This window comes from Panthera leo, chromosome F3, assembly GCF_018350215.1.
Source record: "Panthera leo isolate Ple1 chromosome F3, P.leo_Ple1_pat1.1, whole genome shotgun sequence".
Lineage (NCBI taxonomy): Eukaryota > Metazoa > Chordata > Mammalia > Carnivora > Felidae > Panthera > Panthera leo.
In genome coordinates this window covers 40,210,174-40,224,481 of record NC_056696.1, presented here as the reverse complement: position 1 = coordinate 40,224,481, position 14,308 = coordinate 40,210,174, and the positions used below count along the sequence as shown (strand labels likewise).

Here is a 14,308-nt window from a genome sequence, read left to right as displayed (position 1 = left end):
CAGCCAAACCCTCTCCCTGCATTCAAAACCTTGCACAAAAATCAGCTTCTCCTACAGGTGACTCCACCCAGTGCTCTGGGCACTCCAAAGTGCACCCAGCTCATGGCACTCTAGCGTAACCATGCCAGCTTTCTGTCCAACTGCTCTACTCACTCCGCGCTGGTTTGTGTGTTCCTTGGAGTGTGGCTTCTGTACATTGTGTGGGTATGTGGGTACGTGGGCGTGTGTGTGTGTGTGCACGCGTGTGCACCTATGGGCCCTTCTCCCAGAAAGCAGGCTCTAGATGTCCCCAGTTAGGCTGGGAACTCCCTGAAGTGAGAGATCTCCTGCTCGTACTAGATCGCCACCCCACTCCTGACCCCAGGACCAGGGTCTACCTGGAGAAGGCACTCATGATCAACAGGCTGCCCTTAGGGACAGAGGTCATCTGAAACCTCTCTCCTCCACCCCTCCCCCCGCCCCAGATGCCTCTCCCTTGCTAGTCAGGAAGGTTTGTCCCACAGCACACGGCCCTAGATGTATATCTACGGTTTGATCTGTATCCCTTAAGGTCGGTCGATGTCTCTTCTGGCTTCTACACTGTAAAGTCCATCTGTTCCTCAGCACAGAACCCTTGAGAAAGGAAGCAGCTCCTTACCTTCCAGCCCTGACAACGTCTTTCTCTCACCCCCTGAAATCTCTTCCACCTGTGGTGCTCCGTCAGGCTAGGCCCATAGCAAGAGGAATTTAAATGAGAGAATAAGAACTGCCAGAAGATACTTCTAGCACTATCTCCCTCAGAGATGTTCAAGATTGGGCAGTTTGGACTGTGCCCATGTGAACGTTCAGGTGCCCAAGGAAGGGGAATGGTCAGACACCCATTTCTTTCTGCCAGGGCCAGCTGGGAGCACTCTGGACATACATCTCCTATCCGGATGGTTTCATGAGCCTGAGGTGGGCAGAGAGTTCAGCACAACCTCACCAGGCACTTGGCATGGTTCTTACTCTTCTTCTGGGCAGGTGTACAGAGCAGAGATGCTGCTACAGCCTGTGTCCGCTCCTCTTCCTCACTAGCACATCTGCTTCTCTTTCTGATCATCTGTTCCTGGCCACCACTAAACCCAAGGATAGGGCAGAGAGTGGGAGCATCGTGTAGGGACAGGACTGGCACAGAGGGCAGAGCAGTGGTCTAGTGTGGGCAAAGGTCAGAATAGGACTCAGCCACCTGGCTGGGGATCCAGACTAAAAACTTGTCTTCAGCAATTACCATGTTAGATGTCTGTCCATCCTTTTGTGTGTGTGTGTGTGTGTGTGTGTGTGTGTGTGTGTGTGCATCCCACGGGGCTGATCTTCATGCTGAATCTAAGTGTGAGTGAAAGATGGGGACCGGAACAACCATTCTGTAACTTTGTTGCACATCAGAATTGCCTGGGAACCTTTCAGTGATGCCCACACTGTCCCCCATGCTCACTAAATCAGAATCTCTGAGGGTGAGACTCAAACATTTGCATTTTTTAAAATCCCCAGGTGATTTCGATGCAGAGGCAGGTTTGAGAGCAGCGGACTGGATGGCTTTTGGTATGTCAGGGTGTTTACAAGAGGGAAACCGTGAGTGACACACAGTGAGGAGAGGAGCCTTTTTGCAGGACAGCTGCAGCTGGTTTGGGGGGATGGCCTGCAGAGGTAGGGAGTGACACCATCTATTTCCAAAGACTGTTACCCATCATGGCACATGTTGGAGATGATCTAATCCAATCTCTTACAGTTGCAGAGACCCAGAGAGAGGCAGTGACTTGCCCCAGATCACACAGCAGTCAGCAATCCATCCAGGTAGAATTCAGATCTCCTGACACCAGGCTGGACTCTTGCCCTAGCACGAACTGCAAGGTGGTGTGTAAGTGTGTGCGTGTGTGTGTGTGTGTGTACACACATGTGTATGTGCATGGGTGTGGGTATTCGTGTGTATATGTGTATGCACACATGTGTGGTGTGTGCCTACAGAGAACTTCACATGAAGATATCTAACATTCTGCCATCTTACTTTGTCCAAACGTCACACACCTTCTAGCGGTCATACCTCATGGCAGGGGTAGTTGCCAGATTTTTAGGTCTGGAACAATTGGCTTCTTAATATTCACAATTTGGTGTGTGGGGAGAAACATTGATTTCTATATTTTTTTTAACCTCTGCCAACGAGCTTCGCAAAGGAGCAGGCTCCAGGGAAACCACATTTGCCATGAAACATTCTGGAATACTTGGCATTTTTGCATGTGTTGTAACAGGCAAACGGAAAGTCTGGTAAAACCTGAGCTTCAAGCCAAGATACGTTGTAAAGAAACAGGAATTGGTCCATTTGAAGTTTAATTAGGATGTTTCGCGGCTGGAATAAGCTGAAGCCCAGACACCCTTCACTCGCTCCCGTGCCAGCTTCAGTCCCAAGAAAACAACCCCAGAAGTGATGCCTGTTTATGGTCTGCGGTCAGGAACAGACAACTTTCAAGAGGGTAGAATGAGCAGACCCTCACACAGGCAGAGGCTTATGCTGAGACACAGCCAAATGCAAATACAGAAATGCCAACAAACCTCCACCTGTACACGCCACGGCCACCAAGCCAGCACAAGCCTGCCCCCTAGGAGCTCCTCGAGTAGCAACTGCCTGGTGAGGGGTAGATGCAGGATGATGAAGGAGCGGGGTGGACAGACACCTCCCCTAGCCTAAGGTCACCCCAACCCTATCTCTGATCAGGGAGAAATTCAGGTTTGGCCATGTTAAATAGGAAATGGTACTTGGGAGAAGAAAGGAGAAAATTGAAAGTAAAAATCACAGATGTCTAAGCAGGTAGTGAGACACACAAGAATGACGGGCTAGTCTTGGGACTTGCCTGGAAGGAGAAGGGATGTGGAACAGAAAGGTAGTGTCATTAAACTTGGTGTGTGATGAGTATTCATGGCAGAGGCAGTGGTGTGTGTGTGTGTGTGTGTGTGTGTGTGTGTGTGTGTGTTGAAGTTGGATCAAATGAGATGTGGGCTAAGTTTTAGGAAGAGATACCAAGGGAAGTTCTAAAGAACCTGAATGTGGGGGGCGCCTGAGTGGCTTAGTCGGTAAGCGTCTGACTTCAGCTCAGGTCATGATCTCATGGTTCGTGAGTTCGAGCCCCGCATCGGGCTCTGGGCTGATAGCTCAGAGCCTGGAGCCTCCTTCTGATTCTGTGTGTGTCTCTGTCTCTCTCTCTGCTCCTCCCCCACTCACACTCTGTCTCTCTCTCAAAAATAAATAAACATTAAAAAATTTTTTTAAAGAACCTGAATGTGGAAAAGTTTCCCTCCAGGCTGCCTAACCAGTGCAATAGCCCTTGACCCCCAGACAGGGCAGTTCATGATCAGCACCTGCAGGGCCTTTCCCACCTCAGGCAGGTCAAGTTTCCCTAGCAGACATCCTTGGCTGAGCAGCCCCATCCCCTGGGTTTCCTCCCGCTTCCCACACAGTCTGAGAAGACACCCTGATGCATTCAAGCACGCTCTGGAAGCACCGTAGAGTAATACTTAGTGGCCAGTTCACAAGAAGACCCACACTGGCAGGCAGGTTCAGAGCAGTCTCCTTCTGCAGGGTCTCATGACACCAGGGCCCTCGCCTCCCTCCCTGGGGACCACAACGAGGCATCTGTCTCATCTGCTGTGTTTGGGGGACGGCATGGGTGGAAATGGGTATTGTGTGGCAGGCTCCTTCCACAGGACTCCTTTTTCATGGGTGGCTCAATTTCCCCCTCACCGACAAGACAGAAGAGAACCCTAGTGGGGAGGACTCTGGGGAAAAGCTGGCTCTATTACCAGAAACACCACTGGCCGATTCCTGGCTGTCCCTCATGGTGTACAAGGGGTGGCGGCTCCCCGCCAGGCAACCTGTGAGGTGTGGCTGGCCTTCTTTGGAGCGGCTGTTCTTAACCAGAGGAGCCCCGGTGGGATTCAGGGGTCCCAACAGAACGAAACACCCTAGAGAATTCAACTCTTCTCTCTTGAAGAGTGTCCAGTGTGTCCAGCAGGGTGAAGGCAAGGCCCTGGGGTATGGTCCTTCTACAACTGCCAACTTGCCCCTCCCAGCAGGCACAGCAGGTGCATGGGATATAAACCAACACAAAAGGAGGGAGCAAAGGTAGTAGGAATGGCCACTGGGCACATAGGGAACGCTTGGGCGGTTCTGATGATGAGAAGGGGGAAATCTGATGAAAACAAAGCCAGATAAACCAGAAACACCAGCTCCAAGTGATCTAACCGCCTCTTCCACCTAGGATGCCGCTGGGGAAACTAGCCCCTGTGGGAACCTCGCCAGAGCTGAGGGTAGAGGGGACACACCTTCTGGGTCAGTCCTTAGAGAGACCTATTTCTGGAAAGATACGCATTAGCCAAGGAAGTCAACTGTCGCCTGGCTGAAGCCCCCGGAGGACCTTGGGATGGAGAGAATGAGATCCCACTGGATAGATGTTACCCACAAAGGTCAAGGCCAGAAACAGAGCACTGCATGATGACAGACACTCGCTGGCATCCCTGCAGGTGGGAAGAAGAACGGGTGTTTAGAGCACCTGGCATTTTTGAGATTTTCTTGGGATGGCGTGGGAGTGGAAAGGGATAGGTGACTCTTATGCAGAGAAGAGAGTAGGTTGCCTTGAGCTGTGACTGGACCGTGGCCAGAAATGGGGACACTTTTTTGTTTTTTTAATCTCGAACCTACTTCCAAAAAAGGCTAGTATGCAGCTATCAAACCATAAATAAAAGAGACGGAGGCAAATGCTCTGGAGTCTGCATGACCTTGAGTGGAAGTCTGGCAGGAGAGGAACCAGGAGTCCAGGCCAGGGCAAAGGGCACACTGAGCAGCAAAGACCTTTAGGTTCGGGGTACAGGGAAGTCCTCAGCCAGCCATTTTCTCTCCCTCAGCTCTACACGGGGGCCACTCAGGAATGAGAGAGACAGGCAGAGAGAAAAAGCCAGAGGTAGGAAACGTGAGCTGTTGCGTGCGTGTGTGTGCGTGTGTGTGTGTGGTGGGAGGTGGGCAGGGGTCTGTCTCCTTTGCCTCCTTCCTCTTTACTACCCCCACACCCTGTACACTCTCTTAGGAGCCAGACTGCATAAATAAGTCTTGGTTGACCTGTACTGGTTTGCAGTTTGTGGAATCTTTGTCGGCACTTGCGAAATTTAGCTAAATGAATAAATAAACAGAACGACTGCTGGTTGGTGTGTAATTCTTACTGCAAATGCTTTGTATTAAAGTAGCTGGCCTAAAAATTCTCCACAAATGGCCCTGCCAGATATCGTACCTTCCTTCTTGAGTTGCAGGGGGCCGATCACTTTTTCCTAGCCTCCCAGGCTTGGGGGACCTCAGCACAGGGTGAAGGGGTGGGGTCGATGGCTGGTCAGGCCCAGCACCTAAACTAAACAAGTGCTCACCCTGAGGGCTCAGCCCTGGGGGCCTTCTGGGATTCCCAGCCTTGCCAACCTCAATTCCTGCACAAGCGTCCTCCTGACACTTGTTCCTTCCTACTTAAGCCAAGTGAGGTAGGGAGAATCTGGTGGGAAAGGGAGTTTCTGCATTAGCTACTGAGGAAACAGGGCATCCCCAGACCTCCTTCCCGGTCCTCAGGGAGCCTCAGGGAGCGCGCTGGTCCTGGGCTGACCTTCCAACCAGACTTTCCTCTTCCAGGTGTGAGGCTCCCGCTAGCGTGCTGCGGCACACCACGGGCTTGTCCCTGTTCCCCGCGGCACCTCCCCGTCCCGCAGCGCCTCTCCTGAGCACCTACTGGGGTCACAGTGACTCCCTTGCCCGCCGGCAGCCACACACTGGGAACCTGCCGGCCTGGGCTACCTGCCGCTGGCGCAGTGAAAAGCAAAGCCTCAAGGACAGGACGGGGAGTGAGGGGGGCACACAGTACTGGGGAGCCCTGGGGGGCCGAGGCAGAACAAGAGAGAGGCGGGGACTGTTCCCGAGCAGTTGGGGGAAGAAAGCCTTCCCCGCTCTGGGCCTGGACAAGGGCCCGCGGGCGATCCTCGGCCTCCGCGAGCTGGCGAGACGCCCGTGGCGGTGTCCCCCGCCGCGGGAGCCCGCCTTCGTGCCCCCCAGCTTCTGGGGAGCTCGCCAGCCGGTCGCCGGCCGCCGCTCCACCCGGTCGGACGGGCCGCGCAGACCCCGCCCCGGGGCGCGCGCCACCTCCTGTCCCCGCAGCCCGGCCGAGGGGCGCGGGGCAGGGGCGCACGGGCCGCGCCGGGCGCCGAGTCTTTACCTCGGTTGGAGTGGCTCAGGGTGGACGACTGGGAAGACTTGGACTTCTGCCGCTTGACGGTCATCATCACCTGCTCTTGCACGCGCTGCCTGCCCGACGTGCCGGTCTTCATCTTTTGGTCCGACGGCAAAGCCAGCGTCGAGTTGTCCTGGTCGGGGAAGCATTCGTAGGCCAAGGCGGTCTTGAGCGGCGAGTGGTTCATGGCGGCGGGAGGCGCGGGCCGGGCGTGCGAGAGCCGAGAGGGGCGGCGAGGTGCGGCGGGGCGGGCGGGCGGGCGGGCGGCTGCGGCTCTGCTGGCGCTCAGCGGCTCCCGAGGGCCATAGAGTGAGAGGTCCGCGTGAGGCTCCCGGCGGCGGCTCCTGGCGCCTCCACCCCGGCTCGTCCCTCTGCTGGCACTGGCGGGGCCCGCCCTCGGTCAGACTGGATATACCACCCCTGCCCTGCACCACCCACTCCACTGGCTGCGCGCCCCCGCCAGGTGCCGAGCTGCAGGGCGCTGCCGCTGCGGGAGCGAGCGCTCTTGGGGAGGGGGGCGGGGGCAGGGCCGCGAGCCCGGAGTGTGGGGCCTCGGTGTCTTCTTGCTCTCTGCTCCCTGCTCTCTCTTCCCTCCCCCGTGACGTGCGGGAGGTGAGGCCCCAGGGAGACGCCCCTCCGTCCTGTTCCTGCTCGCTCATGGAGAAAGTATGTGCTCAGCTCAGGAACCCAGGGAGACTTCTCTCGAGGAAAAAGGAGTCTTTCTTGATAAGTTCACCGCCCCCCCCTCCCCAATCCCAAGAAAGCCTGAAATCCACCTTCTTCTGTCCTGAGGTCATGGCAGAGACCAGCCCCTTGGGTGGTGGTCAGCTCCCAGGCTGAGGGCTGAAGCACAGCCCATGTCTAAAGGGAGTGCTCAATCCTGTGGGAACAACCCACTCTACTGGAAAGGAAGCCAGTCGACCTGAAGGGACTGGGGTGGGGGCATGAAGCCTCAAGGGCCAGACAGACTTGAGATACAAAACCACAGAATAGTACACCTGTCATGTGCGGCACGCCAGAGGAACACGCCGTGTGAACAGTGGATTCTCTCTGAAACTGAGACTTGGCCCGTAAAATGGTGCTGGCACATATTAGGGGCTCAATAAAAATATTTTTGAATGGATGCATGAATGAAAGCTAGCCAGTTTAAGGTAAATTAAGTCTACTTGTATCCTACCCAGAGCCTTCCTGGAAACCTGGAAAGCTGTCCGTCTTATAAAACGACCCTACTATGGACTTACTATTCTGGGACTTCTGTGACATTCTCCTATACACCCAACCCCCCGGGGACACACGCAGAGTGATGTTTCCTTCGTGTAGCCTGGTCCCAGGCATGAAGGTAGCTCATACCAGGGAATTTGGTGTGTAACAGAAGCCGAGTATTTTAAAAACTACGTTGACAGAAATCTTTCTAAAAGGCATCACACCCTGCCTGTTCTCTGTAAGTAAAAGATGGGCACATAATTTATGCATTTCTTGATGACTCAGGATTCTCATTGTGGGCACCGATTCTGAACTCTCTAGGTGTGAAGTCCCATCAGCTGCTTAGTTTTGGGGTGTCCTTCAGCTGTGTTATGCTATCGCAGCTGTCCCTTTAGCCGTCCTCTGTATTTGCCACCCACAGCTCACATACTTCATTTTTAGTTTTCCCTTCTAATTTGCCACGGAAGGGGCCATCAGAGTCTAGGCTTGTTGGGAATTATATGAGAAAGGATGGCAAAGCTTGAGTGACAATCTCAGGGACCACATGAGGGTCATTTGCTCATTTCCTGAGAAGTGGGTGTGACATGCCCCTACAATTCCCCATAATGCCTTCCTGGTAGTTATGTACAGAGCAGAATATTGTGAAGCAGATCACAATTTCCAATAGAAATAGTTTTATAATTGAAGGTTGTATTCCTAAGAACTCAGCATCAAAAAAACCAGAGGTGTGACCAACAATATGTCATAGATACACGAAAGTTCAACACTCATAGACCTCTATCATCTCTTAAAATTTTTAGATTCTGCTTTGAGCCACAGACTGTCAGGATTGGATTGATCCTTGGACATCATCCAGCCCAGGCTCCAAATTTTTCTGATGAGGAGAAGGGGTAGCTTGCCCTCAGTCACCCAGTTAATATGTGGCAAAGCTTTTGTTCCTATCAGGCCTGGTGACTCTTGGGCCACTGCTCTTCCCTCCACACTATCCAACCTCCTTTATAAAAGTCCTATAAAATGGGCATTAAAGTACAGTGCTCACTGATTATATAAGGGCCCCCAATGCGTCATAAAGTGCACATGACAGCACATAAAAATACAACTCCATTGTATCATGCATTTGGCCTATCTAAAACCTAACATGCTAGCTATAACAAGTGTTAATTATGTCTTTAAATAATGATAATTTTGCTCCCTCTAAGTTGTGGAAGGGCCCTGAGGAGGTGATTGGTGCACCCTATATTGCTATGAAAGGCCATACTTATCCCTCTGGAAGCTGAAACTGATCATCTTTAAAATTGTTTCCAGATACGAAGTTCAGTTTTTCTAGATACTTCTCTATTATTTTGATACGGACATTATTTTGATATATTGAGAGCAATACCCAACACTTGCTGTGCTCCTACAAGCACCAGACCTATAAACCAGGCATGGTTCTGGGCCCTTTACGTGGATCATCTCGTTTGAATCCTTACAGTGATCCTAAAAGTATCAGGATCGGTGCCATCACCTTTCCTTTTCAGATGACGAAACTGAGACTCAGTGAGGTCACCAAGCTGGCAAGTGGCAGAGACAAGGCCACACACAGGCACCCTGAATCCAGAGTCTGGGTGCCCCACGGCAGTGCCCCCTGATTTCCCTGTGACAAGCATCTGGCTCAAAAGCCTTCCATGGATCAATCTTTTATCAGCATCTATTTCCATCATGTGGCATGAAAGTCAGGCCAGTTGTGTCACTAACTAGCTTTGTGATGCCAGACAAGTCCCTTCCTCTGTCCTGGAACCAAATCTGTAAAGAGTGGAGGTAGATTTGATAGCTCACCAAATCTGCCCTCACCCTAACACTATGGAATTCTGATGTCAATCATGGGGATATGTAGGGCAGGAGAACCTTGAACCAGCTCTCCTGGACAATATTTTCTTTGTCTCTCCTACCCCACACGAGCGCGAAGGGAAGCCTGGCAGTGGACAGAGGGAGTGCTAGGATCTGCAGGACCAATAACAGGTCCACTTGGTATATATTATTTGATATAATCTTTCCAATAGCCCTTGAGGAAGTATTATTTTGCAGAAGCGGAAACACATCAATGGTGAAGCCTTGATTTGAAACAAGGTCTGACTTCTCCCTGGGAGAAGGAAAGAAAGGGGATCAGTCACACATTCTGACCCAAAGTGAGCGAGGTATATTCAGGCTAGAAAGGTAGGTTTGGGGTTCAAGTGTATGGTTTGGAGTGGGGGGGCCAGGGTTTTTCCCATCACCTCTCTCTTCTGCCTCCTGGGATCCTGCCTCAGAAACAGGCCAGAGAAGAGGGTAGCCCTCCTAAGGGGAAGGATAAATGTCAGTGAGACTCTGTCATGCGAGCTGAGCTCTGAAATGCTTTCAGGTGACTTTTAGAATGTATTTGTAGATGGTTAAAAAAATGCTAACAAACATGGGTTAATTTGAGTTTAGAGGGTGTGGGATGGTTTGGGAAAAGCATCTCGAAAGAAGTTAATTTTGATTTGATTCTGGAACAAAGTGAGTCAACTGTCATCCTCATAGGAGTTAGCATAAATGAGTGTGGACGGGGTTTTGCTTCTCTCTGTTGCCTTCCCCACAGTGCTGCCTGTGACCCACACGTCACCTGCAGTGTGCTCTTAGAAGCAAAACGTCTTGTGACCTCAAGTTTCATTCATTAACATGTAGAATATGGACTTATTTAGTCGGCAAGTATTTATTGAGCCTCTACTACGGGACAAGCCTTATCCTAGGCATTGGGGATACAATGGTAAAGAAGACAAAGTCCTGCCTTTATAGAACTTACAGTCTAGAGATGGGAGGAGCGGGGGCTGGGCCAGGTGGGAGGACTGGCCCAGGTGAAGAAGACTGAGAGGAGGCCTCTGGGGCTCTTGCTGCTTCTAAGAGTGATTGGGCTGAAGCTTCTTCTTGTCTAGTTTCCAGCCCCTCGGGTGACTGGAGCGCTTTCCCCTCTACCCCAAACTGATGCAGATACCCCTAGAGAGTTGGATAACCTTCTTTTGTGGACCCCTAAGCTTGCCAGCACAGCCTCACCTTACTTAGCTCTATTTTTCTGTTCCAGGCAACTTCAGACTTCGTGGACAGCGACAGTGGCCAAGGGGCCAACTCCCTACTTTCCAGCCTTTTCTAGCGAGTTCTTTTGGTCAGCTAGCAGGCTCTTCAGTGGCCACCTAACTCAGGCACCTTATAACCTTCCTTGGCGAGCCACACTGCCACCTCCCCAATGTTTAAACAGTCTCCCTTATCATTTATTTGGTTTCTCTACCAGCCCTCAGCCCATGCAGATGTCTGCCTCTGGGCCTTTGCACACACACTATTTCCTCTGTGTGGAGCAGTCCCAGACAGTCACGTACATATGCACTGAATGTCTAGATGGGCTCTGTGCCACGCTAGTCCCTGGGAACATGACCCAGAAAAAAGTCCGGGCCCTGTTCTCTCTGGGCTTACATTCTAAGAGGGTAGACAAAGAGTAAACTAATACATATGCCGACAAAATGATTACAGACTATATTAAGTGCTGTGAAGGACGTGAACGAGAGGCTGGGACAGAGTGCAGGTTGAGCTCTGAAGCATGAGAGGAGCTGCCCGTCTCAAGAGTGGGGGGAAGAGATGAGCTGCCTTTCTCACTTCCTGAGGGAAGTTTACATCAGGAAGTCAGAGTTCGCTCACCCCTTTGACCTGACTTGGTCATCTTGGGAGAAACGAAGCCAGGAAGCCATCTTCCCAAGGATAGGAATGGATGAAACTGGGTAGTGAACTCTTTCAGAATCCTGGATCCTTGCTGCCCTCGGGGTACTGGGGCAGGAATGGACCAGATTCTCCACCTGACTCCCGGTGTGACCTTATGACCCCTAGTTGTGGGTTCCCGCAGCAGGTCTGTTGTATAGCACCGTTGTGCCCGGAGGGTACAGAGGGTGCACAGAGAGGCTCCCAGCCATGGACGGGGAAACAGGCAAACTGGAGGGGAAGGGAACGGCAGAGGCCGCTCCCCACCTTGATTGGAAGATTGGAGCTCGTGACCCTGGATCTTCCCCATTCTTGAAGGCCTGGACAGGAGGGATGGCCTGTGCCCAGTGCTGCTCTGCCCCGGAGGAAGATGAGGAGGAAGCACTGGCTGCGGGAGAAGAGAGAGAACAGGGGCCTGGTGCGGAGGCCGGGAGAGCAAGGCCTGGACGGCCGGCTAAGGGGCGAGGCCAGGGTGTGCACCCAGGGCCCCCAGCAGCCAGAACTCACGCTCTCATAGCTGCCATTCTGGTCTCTCTGGGCGGGGTGGGTGGAGCCGAGGCCAGAGAAGGAGGGAAGGTGATGAATAATAACACAGCAGTGTCCCAACTGCCTGCTGTCAGCACTGGAGTGGCTCTGCAGCCCACCCCTCTGCCAGCCCAGAATTCCACTTTTGTGCTCCTGGGGCTAGCGTCCCCTGGATTGTGCACTACCTGCCATCCCCACCCTGCCCCGGCCAGCAGTGCGGTTCTGCGAACCCTTGGCCGGACTAGGGCTCTGGGCTTGAGCCCCACCCTCAGGACCCTGGGAAGCCCTCAGCTTTCCAGACTCCAGAGCCTTCCCTGGGAGGCACCCTGGGAAAACCAGAATGGGGCTTGGGAGTTAACAGACCAAATTTTGCACCCCAGCGTTGCTACGGCTAGCTGTGTGACAGTGAACAAGCCGCTTAACCTCTCCCTGTACCTCAGTTCCCTCATTTGTAACATTAGGTTAGTCACACCTACTTCACAGAGTTCTTAGGGCCACAAACATATATGAAATATCTAACACAGTGCTTGGTACACTGTAGGTGCTTAATAATAAACAGAATTTCCTTTCTCCCTCCAGTAGCACCTGTGGCCTTTTATCTGACTTCCCTCTCTTCTGCTTTCCGTTTGACACTATTATCCAGTTCCCACCGTGTGCCTCTCCTCCTTAACCTCAGAGCCTCACGCATTCCTCCCTCCCCTGGGAGCTGAGCCGTGCCTCCTTCCAGGTTCTGCTCTGCCTCTCTCCCATCGACCCCATCCCTCCTCCCTCCCGGCCCAGCACTGCTGTCTACAACGTGGCTCTGTCATGATCGCCCTTGGAAACGGGAGAACTTCAGAGGTGGAGGAGACTTCAGAGACCATCTGGTCTAGCCCCTTGATTTGTCAGAAGAGTCAATCGAATGCAGAGAGGCATGGTGACACGGCCCTGTGAAGGCCGGGGTGTCTGTGTCCTCCCTCCTCCACCATGGGGGCACGGTCCCCTCCTCCCTTTGGGGCCTGAGGTTTGAAGGGAAACCAAGGCAGGAGAGGAGCCTCGGAGGCTGCGGTTCCTGGAGGTCCTGCTCCTGCAGCCCTGTGCCAGAAGAATTGCTAGCACTTGGGAGGTGAGGCAGCAGCCCAGGGAAAGGCTGTGGGAGCCGCGAAGCTGGCAACAGCGTGGGGTGTGTGCCCAAAGAGCTGGAGAGCCCTGCTCTCCCCCTCTCTGCCTCGCAGTCACCTGCCCAGCCCCAGCCCCGCACAGCCTCGATGGTAATTTGATGAGTCACCCGCCCGCGCCTGCAGACAGGGCAGCCACACCTAGGGCAGCTGGCACCCTGACAGTGTTTCTGCTCTGAGCTGCTGGGCTAGCAGCCTGCCAGGCCGTGGACGGGCACTGACGGGAGCCATGATGCGCCAGGGCCTCGGGCCAGGCTCAGAACCTGCCGAGTGGCGGAGCCCTCCTGCCTGCATTGCCCCATTGCTGTGGCTACGGCCTCCTGCAGACAGCCCAGCCCAGTGCCTTCTTACTAGGAACACCGATAACAAGACGCAGGCCAGGAGTCTCCCAGATCCGTGCTCAGCAGGGCCCTGGGCTCCGGGCTGCTCCCAGGTCTGTAGTCTGCCACCAACTGGACCTGAGTTAGGAGCCACGACGGGGCACTAATGCCGCTCCCTCTGGCTGGACAGGCTGCTGCTTCACCTCTGCCCATCCGGTCCCGTGGGAGTCCCGCCGCCCCCCCTCCCCCGCAGCCCATCTCAGATGCTCCTGCCTTTCTTCGCTGGCTCCCCAGTTGCTCTGAGCCAGAAGTCCTCCCATCTCTCCCCCAACTTTTGGTATAATTTGTACCTGTCTTGTGTGACTTTAGCACGGCACACTTGCCCCCTGGAACTCTGCAAGCTCTGCACCACCCGCTGGCCTACTGCAGGGCCCTGAACATCACAGTGGCTCAGGAAACGTTTGTCCTGTTGACCTACGTTCCTTCTGTGTGCTCTGTTATGACATCCCTGTGACCAGATGCCCCTCTGGGCACCTTTCTGCTCCCACCTACCCCTACCCTCTTTCCCGGTCCTATCATCATACCAGAGGCCATGACTTTAAGCCCTGCCGGAGTTGGGGCTGGATGCGGGCCCATTCTGGCCAAGAGCTCTTGAGGAGTTGTGGGGTCACCTGACACCTTGACCCTCCAACCATCTCCGGTCTTCACTGTCCACTGGCTGCCATGGTTCCGTCGAGGGAGTGGGGTGAAGGGGCAGAGTGGCCAGGCCAGGGGGTTCTGTACCACTCACTCCTTTCCAAAGGGGACTGTAGACATGCTTTGCATCTATCCATCTTGGACCTTGACCATCTGCCCTGGGAGCCCCTACTGCCCCAAGAAACACCCTGAATGGCCTCTATGACAGAGGATTCTGTCTTCCACCCCATTGTCTTGGAAATTGGTCTGCTGAGCAGGAATACTGGGGTTGGATTGGCAAGGGGGGTCAGCGCAGGACTCCCCTGGTGACTTCCTAACCCCCACATAAGCTCCAGTGCTCAGGCTGGGGATGAGGACAGGGTTGGGGAAGGTGGGCAATGTGACAGCAGAGACAGAATTTGGG

General features: G+C 53.7%; 1 protein-coding gene and 1 long non-coding RNA gene across 2 annotated transcripts in view; both read right to left on the bottom strand.

Annotated features, from left to right (window-relative positions):
* PKP1 (plakophilin 1) overlaps positions 1-6,517 on the bottom strand; it is a 48,328-nt gene extending 41,811 nt beyond the window's left edge. Inside the window, exon 1 of the mRNA XM_042925947.1 lies at positions 6,249-6,517. Within this exon, the coding sequence (XP_042781881.1) occupies positions 6,249-6,450 (202 nt within the window). The 5' untranslated portion in view covers positions 6,451-6,517. The remainder of the gene's footprint in view (positions 1-6,248) is intronic.
* Positions 6,518-9,505: 2,988 nt separating this feature from the next.
* Positions 9,506-14,098, bottom strand: LOC122212346. Its single transcript, XR_006199108.1, has 3 exons — positions 13,794-14,098; positions 11,475-11,595; positions 9,506-9,588 (listed from the first exon to the last, which is right to left on the bottom strand). It is a non-coding gene; the product is annotated as an uncharacterized LOC122212346 (long non-coding RNA).
* Between the last annotated feature and the right edge of the window lie 210 nt (positions 14,099-14,308).